The 26241-nt window shown below is 41.1% G+C and overlaps 1 protein-coding gene across 1 annotated transcript in view; it reads right to left on the bottom strand.

Moving 5' to 3' along the window:
- The window catches only part of LOC128695331 (neuron navigator 2-like), a 1199990-nt gene that overhangs the window by 1138340 nt on the left and 35409 nt on the right, over positions 1-26241 (bottom strand). The window contains exon 2 of the mRNA XM_070095407.1: positions 13717-14448. Within this exon, the coding sequence (XP_069951508.1) occupies positions 13717-13788 (72 nt within the window). The 5' untranslated portion in view covers positions 13789-14448. The remainder of the gene's footprint in view (positions 1-13716; positions 14449-26241) is intronic.

Below are 26241 nucleotides of genomic sequence, written 5' to 3'. Positions count from 1 at the left end.
AAAGGTCGAGAACCAAAACCTAGTCATTGTGGTAGTCTACAAGCCTCCGGATGCAACATCCCAGCAATTCCAGGAACAGCTGTTAAAAATTGACCACTGTCTGGAAAATCTTCCAGCTCCTGCACCCAACATCTTGCTCCTGGGGGATTTCAACTTAAGGCACCTAAAATGGAGGAATATAGCAAATAATATTGTTGCAGTAATAACACCAGGAGGCAGCTCTGATGAAAACTCACACTCACACGAGCTTTTAAATCTTTGCACAAAATTCAATTTAAACCAGCAAATAATAGAGCCTACTAGACTGGAGAATACACTAGACCTAATATTCACTAACAATGATGATCTGATAAGAAATGTCACCATATCAAAAACAATATACTCAGATCACAACATAATTGAGGTTCAGACATGTATGCGAGGAGCCCCAGACCGACAAAATGAGACTAGTCACGAGGGAGCATTCACCAAATTCAACTTCAATAACAAAAACATAAAGTGGGACCAAGTAAACCAAGTCCTAACCGATATAAGCTGGGAAGATATACTAAGCAACACAGACCCAAACTTATGCCTAGAACAGATTAACTCGGTGGCACTCGATGTATGCACAAGGCTTATTCCTCTAAGAAAAAGGAGTAGATGTAAAATAGAAAGGGACAGGCGCTCCCTTTACAGGCGACGGAAAAGAATAACAGAGCGGCTAAAAGAGGTCAATATATCTGAAATGCGCAGGGAGACACTGGTCAGAGAAATAGCAAGCATCGAACTTAAGCTAAAAGAATCCTTTAGGAGTCAGGAATCGCGGGAAGAACTAAAAGCTATAAATGAAATCGAAAGAAACCCAAAGTATTTCTTCTCCTATGCCAAATCAAAATCGAGAACAACGCCCAGTATTGGGCCCCTACTTAAACAAGATGGGTCCTACACAGATGACAGCAAGGAAATGAGTGAGCTACTCAAGTCCCAATATGACTCAGTTTTTAGCAAGCCGCTAACCAGACTGAGAGTCGAAGATCAAAATGAATTTTTTATGAGAGAGCCACAAAATTTGATTAACACAAGCCTATCCGATGTTATCCTGACGCCAAATGACTTCGAACAGGCGATAAATGACATGCCCATGCACTCTGCCCCAGGGCCAGACTCATGGAACTCTGTGTTCATTAAGAACTGCAAGAAGGCCCTATCACGAGCCTTTTCCATCCTATGGAGAGGGAGCATGGACACGGGGGTCGTCCCTCAGTTACTAAAAACAACAGACATAGCCCCACTCCACAAAGAGGGCAGTAAAGAACTACAGACCGATAGCACTAACATCCCATAACATAAAAATCTTTGAAAGGGTCCTAAGAAATAAGCTCACCACCCATCTAGATACTCATCAGTTACACAACCCAGGGCAACATGGGTTTAGAACAGGTCGCTCCTGTCTGTCTCAACTACTGGATCACTACGACAAGGTCCTAAATGCACTAGAAGACAAAAAGAATGCAGATGTAATATATACAGACTTTGCAAAAGCCTTCGACAAGTGTGACCATGGCGTAATAGCGCACAAAATGCGCGCTAAAGGAATAACAGGAAAAGTCGGTCGATGGATCTATAATTTCCTCACTAACAGAACACAGAGAGTAGTCGTCAACAGAGTAAAGTCCGAGGCAGCTACGGTGAAAAGCTCTGTTCCACAAGGCACAGTACTAGCTCCCATCTTGTTCCTCATCCTCATATCCGACATAGACAAGGATGTCAGCCACAGCACCGTGTCTTCCTTTGCAGATGACACCCGAATCTGCATGACAGTGTCTTCCATTGCAGACACTGCAAGGCTCCAGGCAGACATCAACCAAATCTTTCAGTGGGCTGCAGAAAACAATATGAAGTTCAACGATGAGAAATTTCGATTACTCAGATATGGTAAACATGAGGAAATTAAATCTTCATCAGAGTACAAAACAAATTCTGGCCACAAAATAGAGCGAAACACCAACGTCAAAGACCTGGGAGTGATTATGTCGGAGGATCTCACCTTCAAGGACCATAACATTGTATCAATCGCATCTGCTAGAAAAATGACAGGATGGATAATGAGAACCTTCAAAACTAGGGAGGCCAAGCCCATGATGACACTCTTCAGGTCACTTGTTCTATCTAGGCTGGAATATTGCTGCACTCTAACAGCACCTTTCAAGGCAGGTGAAATTGCCGACCTAGAAAATGTACAGAGAACTTTCACGGCGCGCATAACGGAGATAAAACACCTCAATTACTGGGAGCGCTTGAGGTTTCTAAACCTGTATTCCCTGGAACGCAGGAGGGAGAGATACATGATTATATACACCTGGAAAATCCTAGAGGGACTAGTACCGAACTTGCACACGAAAATCACTCACTACGAAAGCAAAAGACTTGGCAGACGATGCATCATCCCCCCAATGAAAAGCAGGGGTGTCACTAGCACGTTAAGAGACCATACAATAAGTGTCAGGGGACCTCCTTAACACAGCCAGAAATCTCTTACTAATCCCGCGTATGCATGAATAAAGGGTGTTGTTCAACTGTCGTCCTTTTACACTTACTGAGTTTTTTCTGTGTGCTCATAGCTCCCCTTTGATTAAAAACTGATAGCGATGAATATAGTAATGTTGATGGTATTCATAGTTATGGTGGTGGCGGTCACTGACTATAATTATGACGATGACGATCACCTGTATAGCTAAATGCCACATGATGACCACTGGTGATAATGATAATACAAAATGCAGAGAGAATTAAAAGAAAAACTACGTAGTTGAACACTCAACAGTCCAGCGTGAATGAACACACAAAGAATATGATTTACCAGTCAAAGCTCGACTTTCAACACGTACTGCGAAAAATCTGACTGCAATAAAAAAATAGAAAACCTTTTTGGTCGAGCTACCGTAATTTTTTTGGGGCGAAGTTAATATATGGGTTTGATTACCCGATGCACTGTGTAGGACTCAGGACTGCGTCAGATGTGCAGGGTTTACGGTATAACTAGTTAAATTGGCTAAACACGCGCAGATACTGAATGGAAATTGCTTTTACTGCTGTAAACACAGAAAGTCACACAAGTATAATAAAATTTATTCTCCCTGCGTGATGTAAAAATGTGTAGCTATCACACCATAGGAAGAGATGAGAATTTTTAAATACAGCCCATATAAGTGTTAACGTGATAATTGATAGAAGAGGATAGTTATGAAAAATGAGCATTTTAGAAAGCAGTAATTCACAAATAACTCACACCTGGAGAGGAAACTTTGGACGAACCTGGGGAACTTCGTCTAAAGTTTCCTCTTAAAAATGTGGGTCATTTGCGAACTGATCCATCCATGCTTCCAAAAAGAAATAAAGCCATCCCAGCACACAAGCGTAGATTCAGAAATAGAAAATCGTGTGTTACAAACCTCATAAATATAATAAGGGCCAGTAGTGGTAAGAGAGAAAAGTGAAGCGGGATGGGTTTTATTTCTTGCTATGCGGATATTTTAATACAGTACAACCTAGAAGGCTCCTTGGGAAACTGGAAAAATCAAGCTGGGGCAACAGGATAAAGGAATTCCTGAATTATAATAAACGAGTAGTCATTATAAGGTATAAAGCATTAAGATAGGGGAGTGTAACTAGTGGAGACCCACAAGAATCAGTGTTAAACTCCATATACTTTCTAGTGTATTATGATGACTTGATTATAAGAATTAACTCCAATATAGCCTCGTTTGTGGATGATGCAAGTATAGAAGAATTCAATTATTTAAAAAAAGAAGGTTACAGGAAGAAATGAACAGATTTCAGGAATCCTCGAATATGCGTCACTGGGGAAAAAACCAGAATACACTACTTTCTGAGATAAAAGGCTATGGAAACATTCAAAAGAACCTAGAGTGGCATTCAGGAAGCTAGACCGACTCGTTCAAACACACACTTCAGCTCATACATGCAACCCATTCTTAAATATACAACGCCAATGTGAAATCCGCATCTACTAAAACAAAATGAAACTCGTGAAAATCCATGAGTAAATCCCGACTGGTGTCTTAAGTGAGGGGAAAGAGCTATAAAGAGAGAGGCGAGTCTTCAGTAACAGGAAGAACAAAGAACAATAAGAGACATCACTTGGAAATTACTCAGAGTAGACAATGTTGACAAAGATAGGTCTTTTTCCAGGAACTAACAATTAGAGGAGTGCACATCTAGAACATATTCAACTGAGTCATAGGGATATAAGGGCACTTTCCCTCGCATCCAGAGTGAAAATAAGCCAAACAATAACAGTGCTGACAAACTCCACACAGGGATTCAAAAACAGATATGACAAGGCTAGTTCACGCTTGTCTGTTGAATAATACAAGGGACCGAGGGCTAGGACTCAATCCTTCAAATATATAATTAAAACTAGATACCCATCCACAGACGCACTCGCATCGACCTACATTCACAATTTGCCTAACAGCATCAGAGGCCGCAGCCGCTACTGTTGAGTGGTGCTCCTACTCCTCTTCCTACTACTACTCCACGCTGAGACAAAAGCTTTTCAACAAGTAATGATACACAAATATTTTGGAAGTAGTTTTACGAGGAACCCTCTGTTGTTGTAGGCGTCTACCATATTTACCCTAGGGGAGGGTACAGGGGGAGGGGAAATGAGGGAGGGGAGGCGTTCCTTGAAGGAGAGAGGGTGACCTCATGCTCCTTGGAGGAGAGGGAGGGGTGTAGTGAACCGGTGCTACATGGATGGGGCAACCTATTCATAAGTGGATGAGGGTGATCTAGTGCTAGGACAGGATGTGACCTCATATTGTATGGGTGAGTACGGGTGACCTGGGTCACACACTACCAACTCATCAGTCATAAAAAAAGGTAAGCGCAGACATTTTAAAATGTTAGATATAAATTAACATACTTTAAAATCTATGAGTGGTGTATTGCATCACATTTTTGTCCAGGTTAATATTTTATTAGATCAGGAGGACTTGTTAAGAGAAAACCGGTTTTTTAATATATTACCTATGACTTAACAAAACAAAAAAATATTACACATTAATAACAATTATATTTTACAGGTATTACGATTATCATAATTATTCATAATGCAATTATTGCTTTATAATTATAATTATTATTCATAATATAATTACCGGTTTCGGCCCAACTGCCCGTTCTGGTCCATTATCAAGTTATAACTGAGCGAGAAATTACCGAACACCGCCATGGGCCGTGTCACATATCTGTCACATAGCTTTTTAAATTTCAGTAAGCATGGGAGGCCGTTTTGAAATTTTGAAGCCGCTACCATGCACTGCAATGATGTTTCTAAGGTTCTATTAAACCCAACCGTTTTCAATGTGATGTCACATTTGAATGTGTGCATGGTGACTCTCGCAGATACTTTATATGCTACGGTTCGTTCTAAATAAGAGCTTTATCAAGATTTATAGGGAATCAGTCTATAAAGCTCTGCGTATATACAGCAAAGGTCTATAAAACTCTGATTACAACATAATCTCTAAAGCTGTGATTTAAGCGAAAAAACGCTATAAAGTTGTTTAGAGCAAATCAGCCCAACACGCTATTTAGAAACAGTGTGCAATGCTTTGTTTAGAGCGAAACGCAGTTTATATAGCTTTGTTTAGAGATAAAAATGTAGAGCACTATGGAAGCTATTACCAGCAGATATCAGTAATGTTCGAAGAAAGGTGGAATATTTTCAAGAAGGAACTGGATCACTATCTCCAGCAAGTGCTTGATCAGCTGCGTTGTGATGGCTATTTGGGCCTGTTGGCCCACATAGCCATCACAACGCAGGTTGATCAGGTGCTCAACAGGGAAGCTAGCTTCAGGCTGGCTTGCGAGCGTGGAACCTTGGGAATCAGTTACATGCACACAAAAACACACATCATTCACAACCGACCAAGTGCCTAACGGCAAGTGCCTAAGACACCGGTAACACACACACACACACACACAAATGAGTGTGAAGCAGTGGAGGCAGGATCCATACACAGCTTTAAGATGAGGTGCGATAAGGCTCTTGCAGCAAGGAAAGAATGGATCTAGTAGCGAAAAGGAGGAGCCAGGTGCTATGAATCGACTCTTGCAACCACAAATAGGCGATTATTATAATAATGGGGAGCGCTAAACCCGTAGGATTATACAGTGCCTTTGGGGGAGGATGGAAGGTATTCAGGCTCAATTCAGGGAACTGGAGCACAGATCCAATTCCCAAAATCAAGAGCCCCTCACCAGCATCCAGGAATCTCCCTCGGGGTACAAATAGGTGAGTACACGCAGGCACATTTATCACTCTCAACATTCAGAGGTGAAAAAATCGCTGTGAAATCCTCCCGGGAGTCGAGAATCTGCTGCTGTCAAGAATTACACATATGTAGGTTAGAGATTTACAAGCGACGGCTGGCATGATGAATGTTATTATATACATCATGGAAGCACTAGGCCCATAGCGGTCAAAAGAGAACCTGGGGAATGAGAAGTGATTAGGTTTTATCCAATGGGAGGGTACCTCCAATTTCTTGGATCAAGAGCATTTCACCAGTATCAAGGAGTACAATAATACGAGACGAGAAAACAGTTGCAGAGTAATTATATTCCTCTTATTTTCCTTATTTCTTGGCACAATATTTTCAGCTATGTGACAGCCAATGTTTTTCACGAATATATCGACTGTCAGAATTTTTTAATTGAACTTTTACCAATTTTAGAAGCGTTCACGCCTGCCTGCATGTTACACTGAGCGTGCATGCACACTCACACACACACATACAAATTCACACACACACACACACACACACACACATACACAAACTCAAACACACACACGCACACACACTCATACCGGTGAAGAGCAACCGGTGAAGAGGCGGGGCCAGGAGCTAAGACTCGGCCCCTGCAACCACAAATAGGTGAGTACACACACACACCCCCACTCATACACACACACACACTCATACACATACACACACACACACACACACTCGCAAATACAAAAGGCCTAGTGTCTAATCGACATGTGCCTAGGACAAAATGGTAACTAACACACACACAAAGCTAACAAGCGCAGACTCGAACACGTACACAGTGCCGTACTTGCCTTAACAATATTTGTAATTTAGAATATAAAACTGTATGAATATATTTGGAAGTAATGTAAAAATCGGATATTAAATAAATTCAAATGATTGTAAATCTTTTACAGGATGACATAAACTGAGGAAATGGAGCGACAGATGGGTGGAATTTTATATAAATAAATGTCCTGTAATGGAAGAAAAGTGAAACAGGCAATATGAAAAATATAGACTGCTAAAAAAATATTTAAGTTTTCATACAGTGTAGACCTACGAGTTTATTTTAAAAAAATAATCACCAGAATAACAAAAACAAAAGTGTGAGAAACCCACAAGTTGCCTGGAGAATTGTAGAGAACCTTTTAAATATATAGAGCAAGAAATGCTAAAAAAAAAGTCTGCAACATAATTTTTAAAACTACATTTTGAATAAACATCTAAAGCTTGGTGTCCACACATATAAAAGATACACATGTATATTAGAAAAGGTACAGAGAAGAGCAACAAAATAACTACAGAGTTAAAAAAAAAATATGAGTTATGAAGGCTAAAAACAACATATTCCCCCTCCCACCGTGGATGATATAAGAAAAAGAGAACACATGATAATCACAAATAAGATCATGATAGAGTAGACTGATTATTTAGTACCTGCAGTTGGGATCACAAGAAGCCACAGAAGAAACTGAGGGAACAATGTGTTAACCAACGGAATTATTTAAAAGAGGAGGTAATAAGTGCTGCAGCCATTTATTTATTAAAAGTTAATAACAAAAATACTGAACACAGGTCACCAGGAGCAGGAGCATGGCTCTACTCCTGTAGCTACAAATTGGCAATTACTTCTTTATTTCTTTCTTACTTTAATAATATAATAATATCTTTATTTCTACAAGTACATATGCAAGGTATACAGGCCTAGCTGACATCAATGACATACGACTATATAGAAAGCCGCTTGTTATGCAGAGCATTTCGGCATTTCGGGCAAATTAGGTCAGTTTTGTCCCAGGATGCGACCCACACCAATCGACTAACACCCAGTACCCCTTTTATACTGATGAGTGAACAGGGACAGCAGATGTCTTATGGAAACACGTCCCTAATGTTTTCCATCCGCACCGGAGATTCGAACTCCGGACCTGTGTGTGAGCTGAGTGCGCTTTGAGTGTGACTTTGACAACGGGTGTAAGTTGTGTAAATAATCTTGGGAAAGAAAGTTAAAACTGGCTGTGGCGGAAAACGTAAGTTTCAGTATGGCCACGAGAGTTACTACCACCACCACCACTCTTGCAGTACCACGAGTCACATTGCTATCATAAGGATAGCTACGTCTCCACCATCACAAGGGCTGTCACATCCCACTATCCCAAGGGCTGTCACATCCCACCATCCCAAGGGCCGTCACATCCCACCATCCCAAGGGCTGTCACATCCCACCACCCTAAGGACTGTCACATCTCCACCATTCCAAGGGCTGTCCCATCCCCACCATCTTAAGAGCTACCACACCTCCACAATCACAAGGGGTACCACACCCTCGTCCCTGAGGGTCTGCTGTTGATCCTAGCTAACAATAAGCGTGGCGTCTTCATAACCCAAGATGTCTGGACCCTCAGATTACTCTCTCGTTAAGGGGATCCAGCCCTAATCCCTTCCTTACCCCGCTCACGTGTGGGATTCAATACCACAAACTCATGCAATTCTGAAAATATGTAATTATATTCATGAAGAAGTGATAAATTAGCAGAGGATCATAAAGCACCTGGGAAATGAGAAGCAATCAGGAAGGGTCACTGAAATTTCTTACATCAAATTCCCTTCACCTGCATCAAGGCACCTCCCTGGATGGTGCGAATATGACAAATGTTTTAGTCTGTTTCATTTCTGAAAATCTTCTAATAGTTTTTAATAGATATTTAAGCTTTTTATATTTTTAAAAGATTGCTGTGGTAGATCCTAACAGATATTCATTTAATTTTTTATTTGTGATAGTACATGTTGCGGTGTGAGTACATTAGACGTAGGGGAGCGTAAGGTGGAGTTAAGACAGAAGTATATAAGGAGTGAAGAAGCGTGAAATGGAGTTAAGACAGGAGTACATCAGGAGTGGAGGAGCGTGAGGTGGAGTTAAGACAGGAGTAAATTAGGAGTGGAGGAGCGCGAGGTGGAGTGAAGGAGTACATTAGGAGTGGAGGAGCGTGAGGTGAGGGTTAAGGGCATAACAGAGACCTGGTTCAACCTGAAAGATAGAGAAATGCCTTCTGAATGCAACATACAGGATTATAACATATTCCACACTGATAAGGCTAACAGGAAGGGTGGTGGAGTGGCGATGTATGTCAGAGAAAATTTAAATTGTTGTCTTAGACATGATATAAGATTAGAAACATCGAACACAGAATCTGTTTGGCTACAGTTTCTCGAGGGACGTGACAAATTAATTTTGGGTGTGATTTATAGGCCCCCAAACCTTGATAGGGAGTGCAGTAAGCTGTTATGGGACGAAATTCATAAGGCATCTAGATATGAAAATGCTGTGATAATGGGAGATTTTAACTTTAGACAAATTGATTGGAACAATATGACAGGAAATCTTGAGTCTAGTGACTTTCTTGATACGGTTCAGGAGTGTTTTTTAGAACAGGTTGTGACAGAACCAACTAGAGGAAACAATTTGCTTGACTTAGTTCTTGCCAACAATGATTCACTAATTAATAATCTTGAGGTTAATGATGAGCTTGGGGAAAGTGATCACAAATCACTTCGTTTCAATATATCATGGAATAACCCAGATAACTGCAATCAAATCTCTGTCCCAGATTTTCGCTTGGCCGACTTCATGGGACTGAAAAATTATGGGTCAGGTAGGTGATCTTGGTTGCCAATATGACGTTTTTCAGAGCATAGTTCTAGCTGCCCAGACAACTTTTGTTCCGAGTAGGGAAATTAGATCTAACAAAAATGATCCCAAATGGATGAACAATAGATTAAAACATCTCATTGGTCAAAAGAGAGGCATATATAGGCGTATCAAAAGAGGGGATGGGCAGTTAAGAAATAAATATATTCAATTAGAAAGAGAAATAAAGAAAGGAATAAGAAAAACAAAAAGAGATTATGAGGCTAAGGGCGCAAAGGATTCAAAGACTAACCCAAAAGGGTTCTTTCAGGTATACAGAAGTAAAATTAGGGACAAGATTGGCCCACTTAAGAGTAACTCTGGTCAGATCACTGACAGTGATAAGGATATGTGTGAAATTCTCAATACCTACTTCCTCTCAGTTTTCACCCAGGAAAATACTAGCGATATTCCTGAAGTAATAGATTATGTAGAACAGGATAATAAACTATGTACGATTGCTTTAACTAGTGACATGGTCCTCAGACAAATAGAGAAACTAAAACCTAACAAATCCCCAGGCCCTGATGAACTGCTTGCAAGGGTGTTAAAGGAATGTAAAGAGGAACTTAGCATACCTTTGGCTAATCTTTTTAACATATCACTACAAACTGGCATAGTGCCTGATAAGTGGAAAATGGCAAATGTAATATCTATTTACAAGGCAGGTGATAGGTCCTTGGCTTCGAACTATAGACCAATAAGCTTTACCTCCATAGTGGGAAAATTCATGGAATCAATAATTGCCGAAGCAATTCGTAGCCATCTTGACAGGCACAAATTGATTAATGAATCTCAACATGGTATTACAAAGGGGCGTTCCTGTCTTACGAATTTACTAACTTTTTTCACTAAGGTGTTTGAGGAGGTAGATCATGGTAATGAATATGATACTGTGTATATGGACTTCAGTAAGGCTTTCGACAGAGTTCCACACCAGAGGCTACTGAGGAAACTTAAGGCACACGGAATGGGAAAAAAATTTTCCTGGGTAGAGGCATGGCTGACAAATACACAGCAGGGAGTTTGCATAAATGGGGAGAAATCAGAATGGGGGCACGTCACAAGCGGTGTTCCTCAGGGGTCAGTGTTGGGCTCGTTGTTGTTCACAATTTACATAAACGACATAGATGAGGGAATAAATAGCGACATTAGCAAATTTGCTGATGACACCAAAATAGGCCGTCCAGTTCATTCTAATGAGGACACTAGAGCACTCCAGGATGATTTGAATAGACTGATGCAATGGTCGGAGAAGTGGCAGATGCAGTTTAATATTGACAAATGCAAAGTTCTAAATGTTGGACAGTTAAATAACCATGCCACATATAAACTAAATAATGTAGATTTTAATACTACTGATTGCGAAAAGGATTTAGGAGTTCTGGTTAGCAGTAATCTAAAACCAAGACAACAGTGCATTAGTGTTCGCAATAAAGCTAACAGAATTCTTGGCTTCATATCTAGAAGTATAAATAATAGAAATCCTCAGGTTGTTCTTCAACTCTATATATCCTTGGTTAGGCCTCATTTAGACTATGCTGCTCAGTTCTGGTCACCGTATTACAGAATAGATATAGATGCTCTGGAAAACGTACAGAGGAGGATGACAAAGATGATCCCATGTATCAGAAATCTTCCCTATGAGGATAGACTGAGGGCCCTGAATCTGCACTCTCTCGAAAGGCGTAGAATTAGGGGGATATGATCGAGGTGTATAAATGGAAAACAGGAATAAATAAAGGGGATGTAAGTAGCGTGCTGAAAATTTCCAGCCAAGACAGGACTCGCAGCAATGGTTTCAAGTTGGAAAAATTCAGATTCAGGAAGGATATAGGAAAGCACTGCTTTGGTAATAGAGTTGTGGATGAGTGGAACAAACTCCCGAGTACAGTTATTCAAGCTAAAACGTTGTGTAGTTTTAAAAATAGGTTAGATAAATACATGAGTGGGTGTGGGTGGGTGTGAGTTGGACCTGACTAGCTTGTGCTGCTGGGTCAGGTGCCGTGCTCCTTCCTTGAGTGGAGGCGACCAGACTGGGTAGGTCATTGGGCTAATCCGAAGGGGGGTCATTGGTCTTTTCCGGGGGGAGACATGAACCTGCTCCGCATGGGTCAGTAGGCCTGTTGTAGTGTTCCTTCTTTATGTTCTCATGTTCTTATTAGCAGTTGGGGAGCATGAAGTGGGGTTAAGACAGGAGTACATTAGGAGTGGAGGAGAGAGGTGGAGTTAATACAGGAGTACACTAGGAGTGGAGGAGAGAGGTGGAGTTAAGACAGGAGTGGAGGAGAGTGAGGTGGAGTTAATACAGGAGTACACTAGGAGTGGAGGAGAGTGAGGTGGAGTTAATACAGGAGTACACTAGGAGTGGAGGAGAGAGGTGGAGTTAAGACAGGAGTGGAGGAGAGTGAGGTGGAGTTAATACAGGAGTACATTAGGAGTGGAGGAGAGTGAGGTGGAGTTAAGATAAGATTACATTAATAGTGGGGGAGCGTGAGGTGGAGGTAAATAATGGAGACAGCATCCTGGAGCCGCCGGATGCCAGAACCGGAACGACTCCGGTAATGACCGCGATTCTAATTCCACTGTTGACAGAGATTATTCCAGGGTCTTCCGCATCTCTTGTTCTTAATACTGTCCTCCTCCTCGTATCTCACCTCAATCATACTGCATCCTACCCCCCCTCCTCTTGTGTTTTGCCTTTATAACACTGTGTCCTTCCCTCATCTTCTCGTCTCCATCAACCAGGGGCTTTCTCATGCAATACAGAGATGTAAGAAGACAATGGAAGATGAAGTAATAAGTCCCTCGGCCTGGACGCACACGCTCACTCTCTATGACACTTGCGTTCCTAGTAATCAGTTATTACATTACGACTTTTTTTTTTTAATTTCTTCCCACACATCAAACTTAAAAGTCAGTACCTAACCAGCCGGGCTGTGGTTCGTACGCTGGATTGCGTGCGGCCAGCAGTATCAGGCCCTGATCCACCATGAGGCCTGGTCACAGATCGGGCCGCGGGGGCGTTGACCCCCGGAACTCTCTCCAGGTATACTCCAGGTTAAGGATAAAATTCTGCGATTGTGTGATGCTACATTTCATACTAATATAGTGGTGGAGGAGACAGTTAATATTAGCTCCTACAAATATCTACCCACCTTTATTCCCAACTAAATAAAACTAAGCCTCAGACATAACAAGTCTAAACCTTAATGAATTTACTGCTCTGATTTTTTTTCAAATTCCTGGCTTAAGGCCGGGCACTGAGAGTAGAAAAGCTCTCGAAACTCGTCAAAGGTACAGTGTTGAAGGCAACCAGTGAATAAATATTTTTTTTTAAATACTTACTGATCCACCTCTTGTGTAAATTGTGGGACCCATAGCCTCGGAGAAGTGGACAAAAAGGCTTCAAGGAAGAACATTTGGATTTCTTCCTGGAGCTGTTTGAATATTCCACTTCCCCTACCACCCCCATCTTTTCTTTCTTTTTTACCAATAGGTATATTTTATTACATAATATGGTACAGGAGATTTGAGAGATACTGATCTGTAAATAACTGATGATCTTTAAATCCTTGTTGATCCTTATTTGGTAAACTGAAGGAAATAAAGACGACAAAATTAATGATCACTGGTAAAACTTGGGTGTGTGTTCTTAAGTCATCTTGATTTTGGGTTCTGACTTTTTAAGGCCAGACTTACCTTCTTGGTCTTGGGTCCAGGGGTGTGAGCCGTCCAGAGCAGCCTGCTTCCCACACAACGCTCTCGATACATGCTTTTCCTCCAAGAGCAAGGCTTTGCGTCCCATTACGTCACAGATCTTGAGCCAAGAGCAGCCGCTATTACTTCCCCTCTCGCGCCATTACGTCTCTCGCAGCTGCGGGGGCAAGCACTGCGCCCTCAGCCTCGCAGAAATTTTTTTGGAATACTGCTGGCGAAGAACTCTGGAAGACCGTAGCCGAACACTGCTCGCAAAGCACTTGAGATGAACGTATCAAAAAACACTACTCGCAAAGCACTTAGGATGAACGTATCGGAACACTGCCCGCGAAACACTCGGGAAGATCGTAGCCGACTCACTCGCCAAATGGATACTTTTGAAAGTTCACTTAGGGCCGATGGGAACATAGCGGGTGAACCAGAGTATAGTGTGTGTCATGATGCGTGTGGTAAAGGCTCCCAATGCAGTGATGAATGCAATGGTGCCTTCCAGTGCCATGATGGTTCCTGCAAACGCCATCATCTATGGCCCTGGATCACCCTACTAATCACTCGCCACATGACCCGACACACTACACTAACACCTTCCTCATCACCCCTCACAACCACACACAATATTCTTTTCTCATTTTATATCGCAATTAGAATGAACTAGGACAAAATGCATCTAAACAGTCTAACATGTCATCCCTTTCTCGAAATTCTTTTCAATTCCTGTAAGAAATTGACACAAAAATTATTAATTGTAATATCTAAACACAGTAATTTCATTAATGTAACTATTTTTTCACTGATCACTGCCGATGAAATGTTTCTGTCGTCTCTCTTCCGGGGGCTAAACTCAAAGTAAAAAATGCAGATTTAATGAGCACATAAATTACGGGACTACCCGTTTACTATCTGGTATCCAAAATGCACTGGGTAGTCCAGGGCATTCTGGATACTAAATCCTGAAAATGTAACTTAAGAGGTAGGCACTCCATCTACACGCAGTGACATTCAAGAGAAAAAAAAAACTAATTTTATACTTCAAAAATAAATACTCGAAAACATCTTATCTGCTACAGAATTTCGAAGTTGTTATTATTATTCTTGGGCCATAAGGGTCATGTAGAGCCCGGGGAATGCACATGTATAGCATAGAGCTCACTACTGGAAGGTCTTAGGTTGGAATCTTGGACAATGCGCACGTATGGGCAGGACTTCTTACTCCTGCTACCCATATTTACTTTTCAGGGAGCAGGTAGCATTAAAAAATGTTGGAGCTGGCTTTTTAAAAACGTGATAACCGAATACCCATTAACCTTAATACCCTCTGTGAGAAGTTGACAACCCTAATACCCTCTGTGAAAAGCTGACATCCCAAATACCCTCTGTGAGAAGCCGACAACAAAAATACACTCTGAAAAGCTGACAACCCTAACACCCTCTGTGAAAAGCTGACAACCCTAATACCCTTTGTGAGAAGCTTACAACCGTAATGCCCTCTGTGAAAAGCTGACAACCCAAATAACCTTTGTGAAAAGCTGACAACCCTAATACCCTTTGTGAGAAGCTTACAACCGTAATGCCCTCTGTGAAAAGCTGACAACCCTAATACCCTTTGTGAGAAGCTTACAACCGTAATGCCCTCTGTGAAAAGCTGACAACCCAAATACCCTTTGTGAAAAGCTGACAACCCTAATACCCTCTGTGATAAACGGACAACCATAATACCCTCTGTGAAAAGCTGACAACCCAAATACCCTTTGTGAAAAGCTGACAACCCTAATACCCTCTGTGATAAACGGACAACCATAATACCCTCTGTGAAAAGCTGACAACCCAAATACCCTCGGTTATTACTTAACACCCCAAAATCCGGCTGCGAGCAGCTAATGGGCCAAAAAATTTGCAAAGAACAACTGACTTGCTGTGAATAGCTGACAGCCTGAAGACCCTCTGTGAATTGCTCACACGTCAAAAACCCATTCTGAACAACTGACATTGCAAAGGCCGGACTCTGAACAGCTGATAACGCAAAAGATCCACACTGAACATTTGACAAAATCCATCTCTGAACATCTGATAGCACAGAGACCCGCTCTGAACACCCGACACCCGCTGTGCGCCTAAAACGGCAGGAAAACTGAATAGGTTGTAGCGGAAGTTGTCCGCATTTACATGTTGGCATCTCATTTGCATGTGTGCCGCTCCACGTCCCGGAATTATCTCCTCTCTGCCAATGTTTATCCTTCGAAAGCATCAGCTTTTAAACCAGCGTCGACATTTAACAAAATTGCACTTTGGTCAGTATTGTTTCATTCTGCAAGGCGATAACTGGCCTTTGTCTGGACATAAACTGAAAATAAAACTCGTAATTGGAGAAAGTTTTTACTCTACGTAGAGCTTCTTTTTAAGTCTTGAAAAAACTTTACTCTGAGATAAGCGCTGTAGAAAACATGGCATGTTCTGCATACTTCTATATTTTTCCACCTACCAGTCGATGTTACGTCCTCCAAACACGCCTCCTGACGTTCAGCGAGACGTTTGTTACCTTATATTGCATCAAAAAATATTTCTACAATGAGTACCTCTCTTGATTTAATCTTCGCTTTCCTGGGAAAACGTTGTAGCTTCTGTGATGTAATTAATCTCGCCTTTTTCCAATACACCGTTAGGGTTTTTGGATGCATAGGATGACTTATATTAGAAGTTGGTGGTACTTATTTATTTTGAAACTAAATATTGTTACAGTTTTTTGTGCTTCATCAGTTCCTGGAGACGAAGAATGTAAAATTTCAGCCATAGACTCACAAATACTCGTTTAAGGTAGATAACATTAACGGGTTGTGAAACACAACAATCCCCACTGATATTTTAGGCGTGAAATACAGCCAAGATGTTGTTAAGTGTAGATGCTTCAAATAGTTTACTGTACAAATTGAAAAACACCGTCAATGAGAACAAAATTATGTTCACATTAGCAATCCCTATAGGGTACAATGTTGTAAAATAGTGTGCTACAGGAGCTGCTAAAACCTGTAGTACCATGGTACAGTAGGACATCTGCAGAACGTTGAAACTTGATCTCTGACACAACTGGCTCTTACAGTTAATTTAACACCCTGGTGACTGAGTAAGCTGTTCGAATCTCAAAGTTATGTATTCTAAAAATCCACTCGTGGGTGAAATGTTATATCAATAAAGGACTTCACTGCAATTGTGCTATCACCACATATCAGCGTTACGCCTCTTGAACCTGTTCCGACAGAAATAAAACCTGTGATTGAGCAGTTTAACTCTTTTAATAAAAAGCCTGAGAATATTATTTTACACATGGCTTTCCCTTCACTCACAAAGCAACGTCCACTGACGCTATTCTTGATACCATCCTCGATTATAGCTGAACGCCTCAAGAACACTTGAACGACACAAGATCAAAATAATGAACAACTGAACGTTGCAAAATGAACATTAAGAACTGATGAACACCACTGAATCAACATAATGAACAGGAACTGAAATGTTGTGTACGACAACAAGCCGGTATTTAAAGAACACATACATGTAGTGGGTACTTTTATTAACAACTTTTATCCAACACAATCAGCAGACAATACACGAGGAAGAAGCACTATTCATATTGGTACAGAGAAGGGAAGGTGAAGTGCGTGGGAGTATCTCAGGGCAAGGAATCACTGCAGCTTATACACCCGACCATGACCGTATCTCCATGTGGGTCATTACTTAGTTTCGACAAATATTCATCACATGTATACTGGCTATTCACCAGACAATGCTGATGACTCCCAGACACTTGGATAGCCTACAAGCATAGTGTTAAGCTAAAGTTTTAGCTAATATGAATCTATCTTGCTTCTCTGCAATAATGGTATATTGTTGATAAGGGCATATTATAAACATCATGTCTGCCTCGCTCTTTGATAACTACTTTTAACATCTGTACATGTCACAAAGTGATTTTCGAAGTCTCAGTGTATTACACATGCATTGTTGTTTGCATCAATCGTCCAGAATGTGCAATCGTATTTTCTGACCTGTGCAACAGTGTCGCGCAAAGTTTTGCCTAAGTAACGTTCGTCACATCCACTGCAAGGAATGAAGACTCATGCTTTTGTGTCACTGTGGTTACGTAAGACCTCTGACGGTAAGAGAAGTCATGGTTGTGATGTTAGAATTGTTTCTGCACAGTTTCGACGAGGCTGGTCTTTATGAAATAATAATGCTCTACACACAGCAAAACACTGTCCCAATAAATACTTGCTAGGAAACTTATTGTCTTCGTACTTGTTGACAATACGACATTTCACCTGGGCAATATTTTTGTAATATCACTATATATAGAGGGATTTTCATTTCACTATTTTTTTATGTACCTGAATACGAGCTACTTAGTTTAACATGTTAGCCTTTCGAATGTTATACATCAGACGTCAGACATCAGAGCATCAGGCATCAGTAGTAAGTCATTAAAACATTAGTGATGTCTATAAACTTGGTGTTCAACAAACAGTTCATGTTTCAAAAAGGCAAGGTCCATCTCCGACTCCTCTAAACAATGTTCCAGGTAGCAGATAATATTCCAGGCACTACATAATGTTCCGGGTAGCAGATAATATTCCAAGCACTACATAATGTTCCGGGTAGCAGATAATATTCCAGGCACTACATAATGTTCCGGGTAGCAGATAATATTCCAGGCACTACATAATGTTCCGGGTAGCAGATAATATTCCAGGCACTACATAATGTTCCGGGTAGCAGATATTCCAAGCACTACATAATGTTCCGGGTAGCAGATAATATTCCAGGCACTACATAATGTTCCGGGTAGCAGATAATATTCCAGGCACTACATAATGTTCCGGGTAGCAGATAATATTCCAGGCACTACATAATGTTCCGGGTAGCAGATAATATTCCAAGCACTACATAATGTTCCGGGTAGCAGATATTCCAAGCACTACATAATGTTCCGGGTAGCAGATAATATTCCAGGCACTACATAATGTTCCGGGTAGCAGATAATATTCCAGGCACTACATAATGTTCCGGGTAGCAGATAATATTCCAGGCACTACATAATGTTCCGGGTAGCAGATAATATTCCAAGCACTACATAATGTTCCGGGTAGCAGATAATATTCCAAGCACTACATAATGTTCCGGGTAGCAGATAATATTCCAGGCACTACATAATGTTCCGGGTAGCAGATAATATTCCAGGCACTACATAATGTTCCGGGTAGCAGATAATATTCCAGGCACTACATAATGTTCCGGGTAGCAGATAATATTCCAAGCACTACACAATGTTCCGGCCAGTAGATAATATTCTAGGTACTACACAATGTTCCAGGCACTACAGAAAGTTACAAAGCAGTAGATAATATTCCATGTACTTGATAATATTTATACCAAGGAAAGGATAACAGTGCAGGTATTTCATAATGTTCCAGGCAATAGATAATACCCCCAAAACATTAGAAAATATGCCATGCTCTTGATACGTTCATGTGGCTAATTTACCAAACAAATTATTACTTATTTTTAGAAATTCAACAAGCATGCATGCTTTCTACTATCATATTATTAATGGTATACAATTCCGAAACGTTTATGAAGAAGACATGTGCCTGAGCAGTAGACATTTTTAGTCGAATACAGAGGTGAATTTTATACTGGAGACAAATTCTCTATCCTCATGCTAACAAGTCCATAAGCACCTGTGCATCCACAAAGTCGCACACCAGTTCACAAGTGCAGCCAGCAAGTCCAACATCAGTCCATCTAAGTCCAATAATAGTTTTCTAGTTCAAGTCCAACATCAGTCCACCAGTATAAGTGCAGCAGCAGTCCACCAGTGTAGGTCCAGCAGTAGGTCTCGGTGACTAGTGCTCATCACGTCCCCTCGTGTATTCGAGCCATCAAGTGCAGTCGTGCCTCTGATGTAAACAGTGTTATGAAGGGGGATGGGGGGAGGTGGACGTCAGTTTAAACGGCATGGGCCGAACTTGATTAATGTGCCCACTTCAATTCAATCAACTCGAGCAGTGGGTGGCTGCTGCAGAGGTCAGGGAACCCAGTATATCTTCACGTCAGGCTGGACTGACGCAGGTGTTAGGGGCAGGTCTACATTTCTTTGTTGAATACAAAGAAAAAGGTACAATGTAGGTAGAACGCAACCATCCAGGGGAGGTACTACCGTCCTGTCGTACGAGTGTGAAATAGGAACCATTTTTTTTCACTCTGGCAGGATTGCTGATTCTTCCTAGTAAACTCGCATAATGACTGGAAAATTATTAAGAATTTTGTTATATATATATATATATATATATATATATATATATATATATATATATATATATATATATATATATATATGTATATATATATATATATATATATATATATATATATATATATATATATAAATATATATATTTATATTATTTATTATATTATCACACCGGCCGATTCCCACCAAGGCAGGGTGGCCCGAAAAAGAAAAACTTTCACCATCATTCACTCCATCACTGTCTTGCCAGAAGGGTGCTTTACACTACAGTTTTTAAACTGCAACATTAACACCCCTCCTTCAGAGTGCAGGCACTGTACTTCCCATCTCCAGGACTCAAGTCCGGCCTGCCGGTTTCCCTGAATCCCTTCATAAATGTTACTTTGCTCACACTCCAACAGCACGTCAAGTATTAAAAACCATTTGTCTCCATTCACTCCTATCAAACACGCTCACGCATGCCTGCTGGAAGTCCAAGCCCCTCGCACACAAAACCTCCTTTACCCCCTCCCTCCAACCCTTCCTAGGCCGACCCCTACCCCGCCTTCCTTCCACTACAGACTGATACACTCTTGAAGTCATTCTGTTTCGCTCCATTCTCTCTACATGTCCGAACCACCTCAACAACCCTTCCTCAGCCCTCTGGACAACAGTTTTGGTAATCCCGCACCTCCTCCTAACTTCCAAACTACGAATTCTCTGCATTATATTCACACCACACATTGCCCTCAGACATGACATCTCCACTGCCTCCAGCCTTCTCCTCGCTGCAACATTCATCACCCACGCTTCACACCCATATAAGAGCGTTGGTAAAACTATACTCTCATACATTCCCCTCTTTGCCTCCAAGGACAAAGTTCTTTGTCTCCACAGACTCCTAAGTGCACCACTCACTCTTTTTCCCTCATCAATTCTATGATTCACCTCATCTTTCATAGACCCATCTGCTGACACGTCCACTCCCAAATATCTGAATACGTTCACCTCCTCCATACTCTCTCCCTCCAATCTGATATTCAATCTTTCATCACCTAATCTTTTTGTTATCCTCATAACCTTACTCTTTCCTGTATTCACCTTTAATTTTCTTCTTTTGCACACCCTACCAAATTCATCCACCAATCTCTGCAACTTCTCTTCAGAATCTCCCAAGAGCACAGTGTCATCAGCAAAGAGCAGCTGTGACAACTCCCACTTTGTGTGTGATTCTTTATCTTTTAACTCCACGCCTCTTGCCAAGACCCTCGCATTTACTTCTCTTACAACCCCATCTATAAATATATTAAACAACCACGGTGACATCACACATCCTTGTCTAAGGCCTACTTTTACTGGGAAAAAATTTCCCTCTTTCCTACATACTCTAACTTGAGCCTCACTATCCTCGTAAAAACTCTTCACTGCTTTCAGTAACCTACCTCCTACAACATACACTTGCAACATCTGCCACATTGCCCCCCTATCCACCCTGTCATACGCCTTTTCCAAATCCATAAATGCCACAAAGACCTCTTTAGCCTTATCTAAATACTGTTCACTTATATGTTTCACTGTAAACACCTGGTCCACACACCCCCTACCTTTCCTAAAGCCTCCTTGTTCATCTGCTATCCTATTCTCCGTCTTACTCTTAATTCTTTCAATTATAACTCTACCATACACTTTACCAGGTACACTCAACAGACTTATCCCCCTATAATTTTTGCACTCTCTTTTATCCCCTTTGCCTTTATACAAAGGAACTATGCATGCTCTCTGCCAATCCCTAGGTACCTTACCTTCTTCCATACATTTATTAAATAATTGCACCAACCACTCCAAAACTATATCCCCACCTGCTTTTAACATTTCTATCTTTATCCCATCAATCCCGGCTGCCTTACCCCCTTTCATTTTACCTACTGCCTCACGAACTTCCCCCACACTCACAACTGGCTCTTCCTCACTCCTACAAGATGTTATTCCTCCTTGCCCTATACACGAAATCACAGCTTCCCTATCTTCATCAACATTTAACAATTCCTCAAAATATTCCTTCCATCTTCCCAATACCTCTAACTCTCCATTTAATAACTCTCCTCTCCTATTTTTAACTGACAAATCCATTTGTTCTCTAGGCTTTCTTAACTTGTTAATCTCACTCCAAAACTTTTTCTTATTTTCAACAAAATTTGTTGATAACATCTCACCCACTCTCTCATTTGCTCTCTTTTTACATTGCTTCACCACTCTCTTAACTTCTCTCTTTTTCTCCATATACTCTTCCCTCCTTGCATCACTTCTACTTTGTAAAAACTTCTCATATGCTAACTTTTTCTCCCTTACTACTCTCTTTACATCATCATTCCACCAATCGCTCCTCTTCCCTCCTGCACCCACTTTCCTGTAACCACAAACTTCTGCTGAACACTCTAACACTACATTTTTAAACCTACCCCATACCTCTTCGACCCCATTGCCTATGCTCTCATTAGCCCATCTATCCTCCAATAGCTGTTTATATCTTACCCTAACTGCCTCCTCTTTTAGTTTATAAACCTTCACCTCTCTCTTCCCTGATGCTTCTATTCTCCTTGTATCCCATCTACCTTTTACTCTCAGTGTAGCTACAACTAGAAAGTGATCTGATATATCTGTGGCCCCTCTATAAACATGTACATCCTGAAGTCTACTCAACAGTCTTTTATCTACCAATACATAATCCAACAAACTACTGTCATTTCGCCCTACATCATATCGTGTATACTTATTTATCCTCTTTTTCTTAAAATATGTATTACCTATAACTAAACCCCTTTCTATACAAAGTTCAATCAAAGGGCTCCCATTATCATTTACACCTGGCACCCCAAACTTACCTACCACACCCTCTCTAAAAGTTTCTCCTACTTTAGCATTCAAGTCCCCTACCACAATTACTCTCTCACTTGGTTCAAAGGCTCCTATACATTCACTTAACATCTCCCAAAATCTCTCTCTCTCCTCTGCATTCCTCTCTTCTCCAGGTGCATACACGCTTATTATGACCCACTTCTCGCATCCAACCTTTACTTTAATCCACATAATTCTTGAATTTACACATTCATATTCTCTTTTCTCCTTCCATAACTGATCATTTAACATTACTGCTACCCCTTCCTTTGCTCTAACTCTCTCAGATACTCCAGATTTAATCCCATTTATTTCCCCCCACTGAAACTCTCCTACCCCCTTCAGCTTTGTTTCGCTTAGGGCCAGGACATCCAACTTCTTTTCATTCATAACATCAGCAATCATCTGTTTCTTGTCATCCGCACTACATCCACGCACATTTAAGCAACCCAGTTTTATAAAGTTTTTCTTCTTCTCTTTTTTAGTAATTGTATACAGGAGAAGGGGTTACTAGCCCATTGCTCCCGGCATTTTAGTCGCCTCATACGACACGCATGGCTTACGGAGGAAAGATTCTTTTCCACTTCCCCATGGACAATAGAAGAAATAAAAAAGAACAAGAGCTATTTAGAAAAAGGAGAAAAACCTAGATGTATGTATATATATATATGCATGTGCGTGTCTGTGAAGTGTGACCAAAGTGTAAGTAGGAGTAGCAAGATATCCCTGTTATCTTAGCGTGTTTATGAGACAGAAAAAGAAACCAGCAATCCTACCATCATGCAAAACAGTTACAGGTTTTTGTTTCACAGTCATCTGGCAGGACGGTAGTACTTCCCTTATATATATATATATATATATAAGGATGGGGTCCACCTCAGGTGTAAATTGTGGGACCCATAGCCTCGGAGAAGTGGATAAAAAGGCTTCAAAGAATAATATTTGGATTTCTTCCTGAAGCCGTTTGAATATTCCACTTCCCCTACCACCCCATCTTTTAATACATATTTTTTTACCAATAGGAATATTTTATTACATAACATGGTACAGAAGATTTAAGAGATATATTGTTGATACAAAGGTGGCACATAAGGTACATGTTGTTACGCGTGTATCACCGATTATAAGGCGAAAATCTCATCCAGCTCCTCAGAGCTGGGGCGTGTGCCCAAAATACAGCAGGCATTACCCGTTTGAACAGCCGCACTGAGCCGCTGGAACAGAAAACTAGCTGCCCTGGGATCCCTAGTTACCCTGATGAGTCTTTTTCCCAGCTCCTTAAGGAATTTAGATGCACTCTTTCCCCATGAGCCAAGGGTCTCTGAGCCTATGGGAACAAACATATAATGATGGGCAAGTTCTATATATTTTCTAGACTTTTGGGACTCCCTGAAGCTGGCAGCTGCCCCTCCTTCCTCCCTGGTGTATTGGAGAAAGGTATCAGCCAAGGTAGATGCACATGTGTAGTCCCACACCACCTGCTTCCCATCTGTCCAGGCTTGAAGGGTGATACCATCTGGATGCTTCTGGCTGCCATCAGATCTGCATAGTTGGGGCGGCTCCCTTACTGCTGGGCATCCAGCTGTTGTGAGGCTCCTCTTGATAATGTTAACCTCCTCATGTCTTGCAATCTTTCCCTCGGATTTACGGCACACAAGACCATGGTATCCGAATCGGTCTGCTGCTTCACTGCCACAAATACACCTGTGTTCGGCGAGAATAGGGGCGGCAAGTCTAGGGGCGGCAAGTCGAGGGGCAACACCGATGCAGATGGTCTGTGGGTCAAGGCGTGTGCCAAGGCTGGAGTTGGGAATAGCCAACAGAAAGTCCCCAGCATGAGGGGCTCTCACCGCCAGGAGGCGGGCTCTATCCTTCCCTGACACACACTGAAGCATTGTTGAGGCTATATTTTCCACTATTGGACCATCCCAGTACGATTGTTTGTAGTTGTTGCGGGGAGCAGGTCTGGTTTCAGAGCCCGTTAGATTACCCCAGATCATGGCTCCGTCAATGAATTCTTGGTCCTGGGCGCCAATCTTGTCCCTAAGATGTTCAGGGAGAATCGCTGCTACAAGCTCTCTGGACGCAATACACGAGGACAGAAAAGCAGGTAACGCAATCTGTGATGACTTGCGGACACCAATGCCTCCTAGTCTGACTGGAAGTGTAGCTTGGTTCCACTGCCCGTCTTCTAGAGTAAGGTTAAGTACTTTCGTAAAAATCTGCCTCAGAATACTGTCATATTCGTGCAGTATAGGGTTATCATATGAAGGTGCACATCTTAGGAAATATGTCAACCTGGGCAGACTCAAGCACTTTGTGAGAAGGTACATATATATATGTATATATATGTGTATATATATGTATATATATATATATATATATATATATATATATATATATATATATATATATATATTACATATATATAATACATATATATATATATTATATATATATATAATACATATTTATATATATATATATTATATATATAATACATATATATATATATTATATATATATATTATATTATGTGTCTTTTTCTGTCTCAAACACGCTAGATAACAGGGATATCTTGCTACTCCAACTTACACTTTGGTCACACTTCACAGACATGCACATGCATATATATATATACATACATCTAGGTTTTTCTCCTTTTTCTACATAGCTCTTGTTCTTCTTTATTTCTTCTATTGTCCATGGGGAAGTGGAAAAGAATCTTTCCTCCGTAAGCCATGCGTGTCGTATGAGGCGACTAAAATGCCGGGAGCAATGGGCTAGTAACCCCTTCTCCTGTAGACATTTACTAAAAGAGAGAAGAAGAAAAACTTTATAAAACTGGGATGCGTGGATGTAGTGCAGATGACAAGAAACAGATGATTGCTGATGTTATGAATGAAAAGAAGTTGGATGTCCTGGCCCTAAGCGAAACAAAGCTGAAGGGGGTAGGGGAGTTTCGGTGGGGGGAAATAAATGGGAATAAATCTGGAGTATCTGAGAGAGTTAGAGCAAAGGAAGGGGTAGCAGTAATGTTGAATGATCAGTTATGGAAGGAGAAAAGAGAATATGAATGTGTAAATGCAAGAATTATGTGGATTAAAGTAAAGGTTGGATGCGAGAAGTGGGTCATAATAAGCGTGTATGCACCTGGAGAAGAGAGGAATGCAGAGGAGAGAGAGAGATTTTGGAAGATGTTAAGTGAATGTATAGGAGCCTTTGAACCAAGTGAGAGAGTAATTGTGGTAGGGGACCTGAATGCTAAAGTAGGAGAAACTTTTAGAGAGGATGTGGTAGGTAAGTTTGGGGTGCTAGGTGTAAATGATAAT

The sequence above is a fragment of the Cherax quadricarinatus genome, chromosome 50 (genome assembly GCF_038502225.1).
Source record: "Cherax quadricarinatus isolate ZL_2023a chromosome 50, ASM3850222v1, whole genome shotgun sequence".
NCBI classification, from domain to species: domain Eukaryota; kingdom Metazoa; phylum Arthropoda; class Malacostraca; order Decapoda; family Parastacidae; genus Cherax; species Cherax quadricarinatus.
The sequence above is the reverse complement of the archived record's forward strand: the minus strand, read 5'-3'. Positions and strand labels throughout refer to the sequence as shown.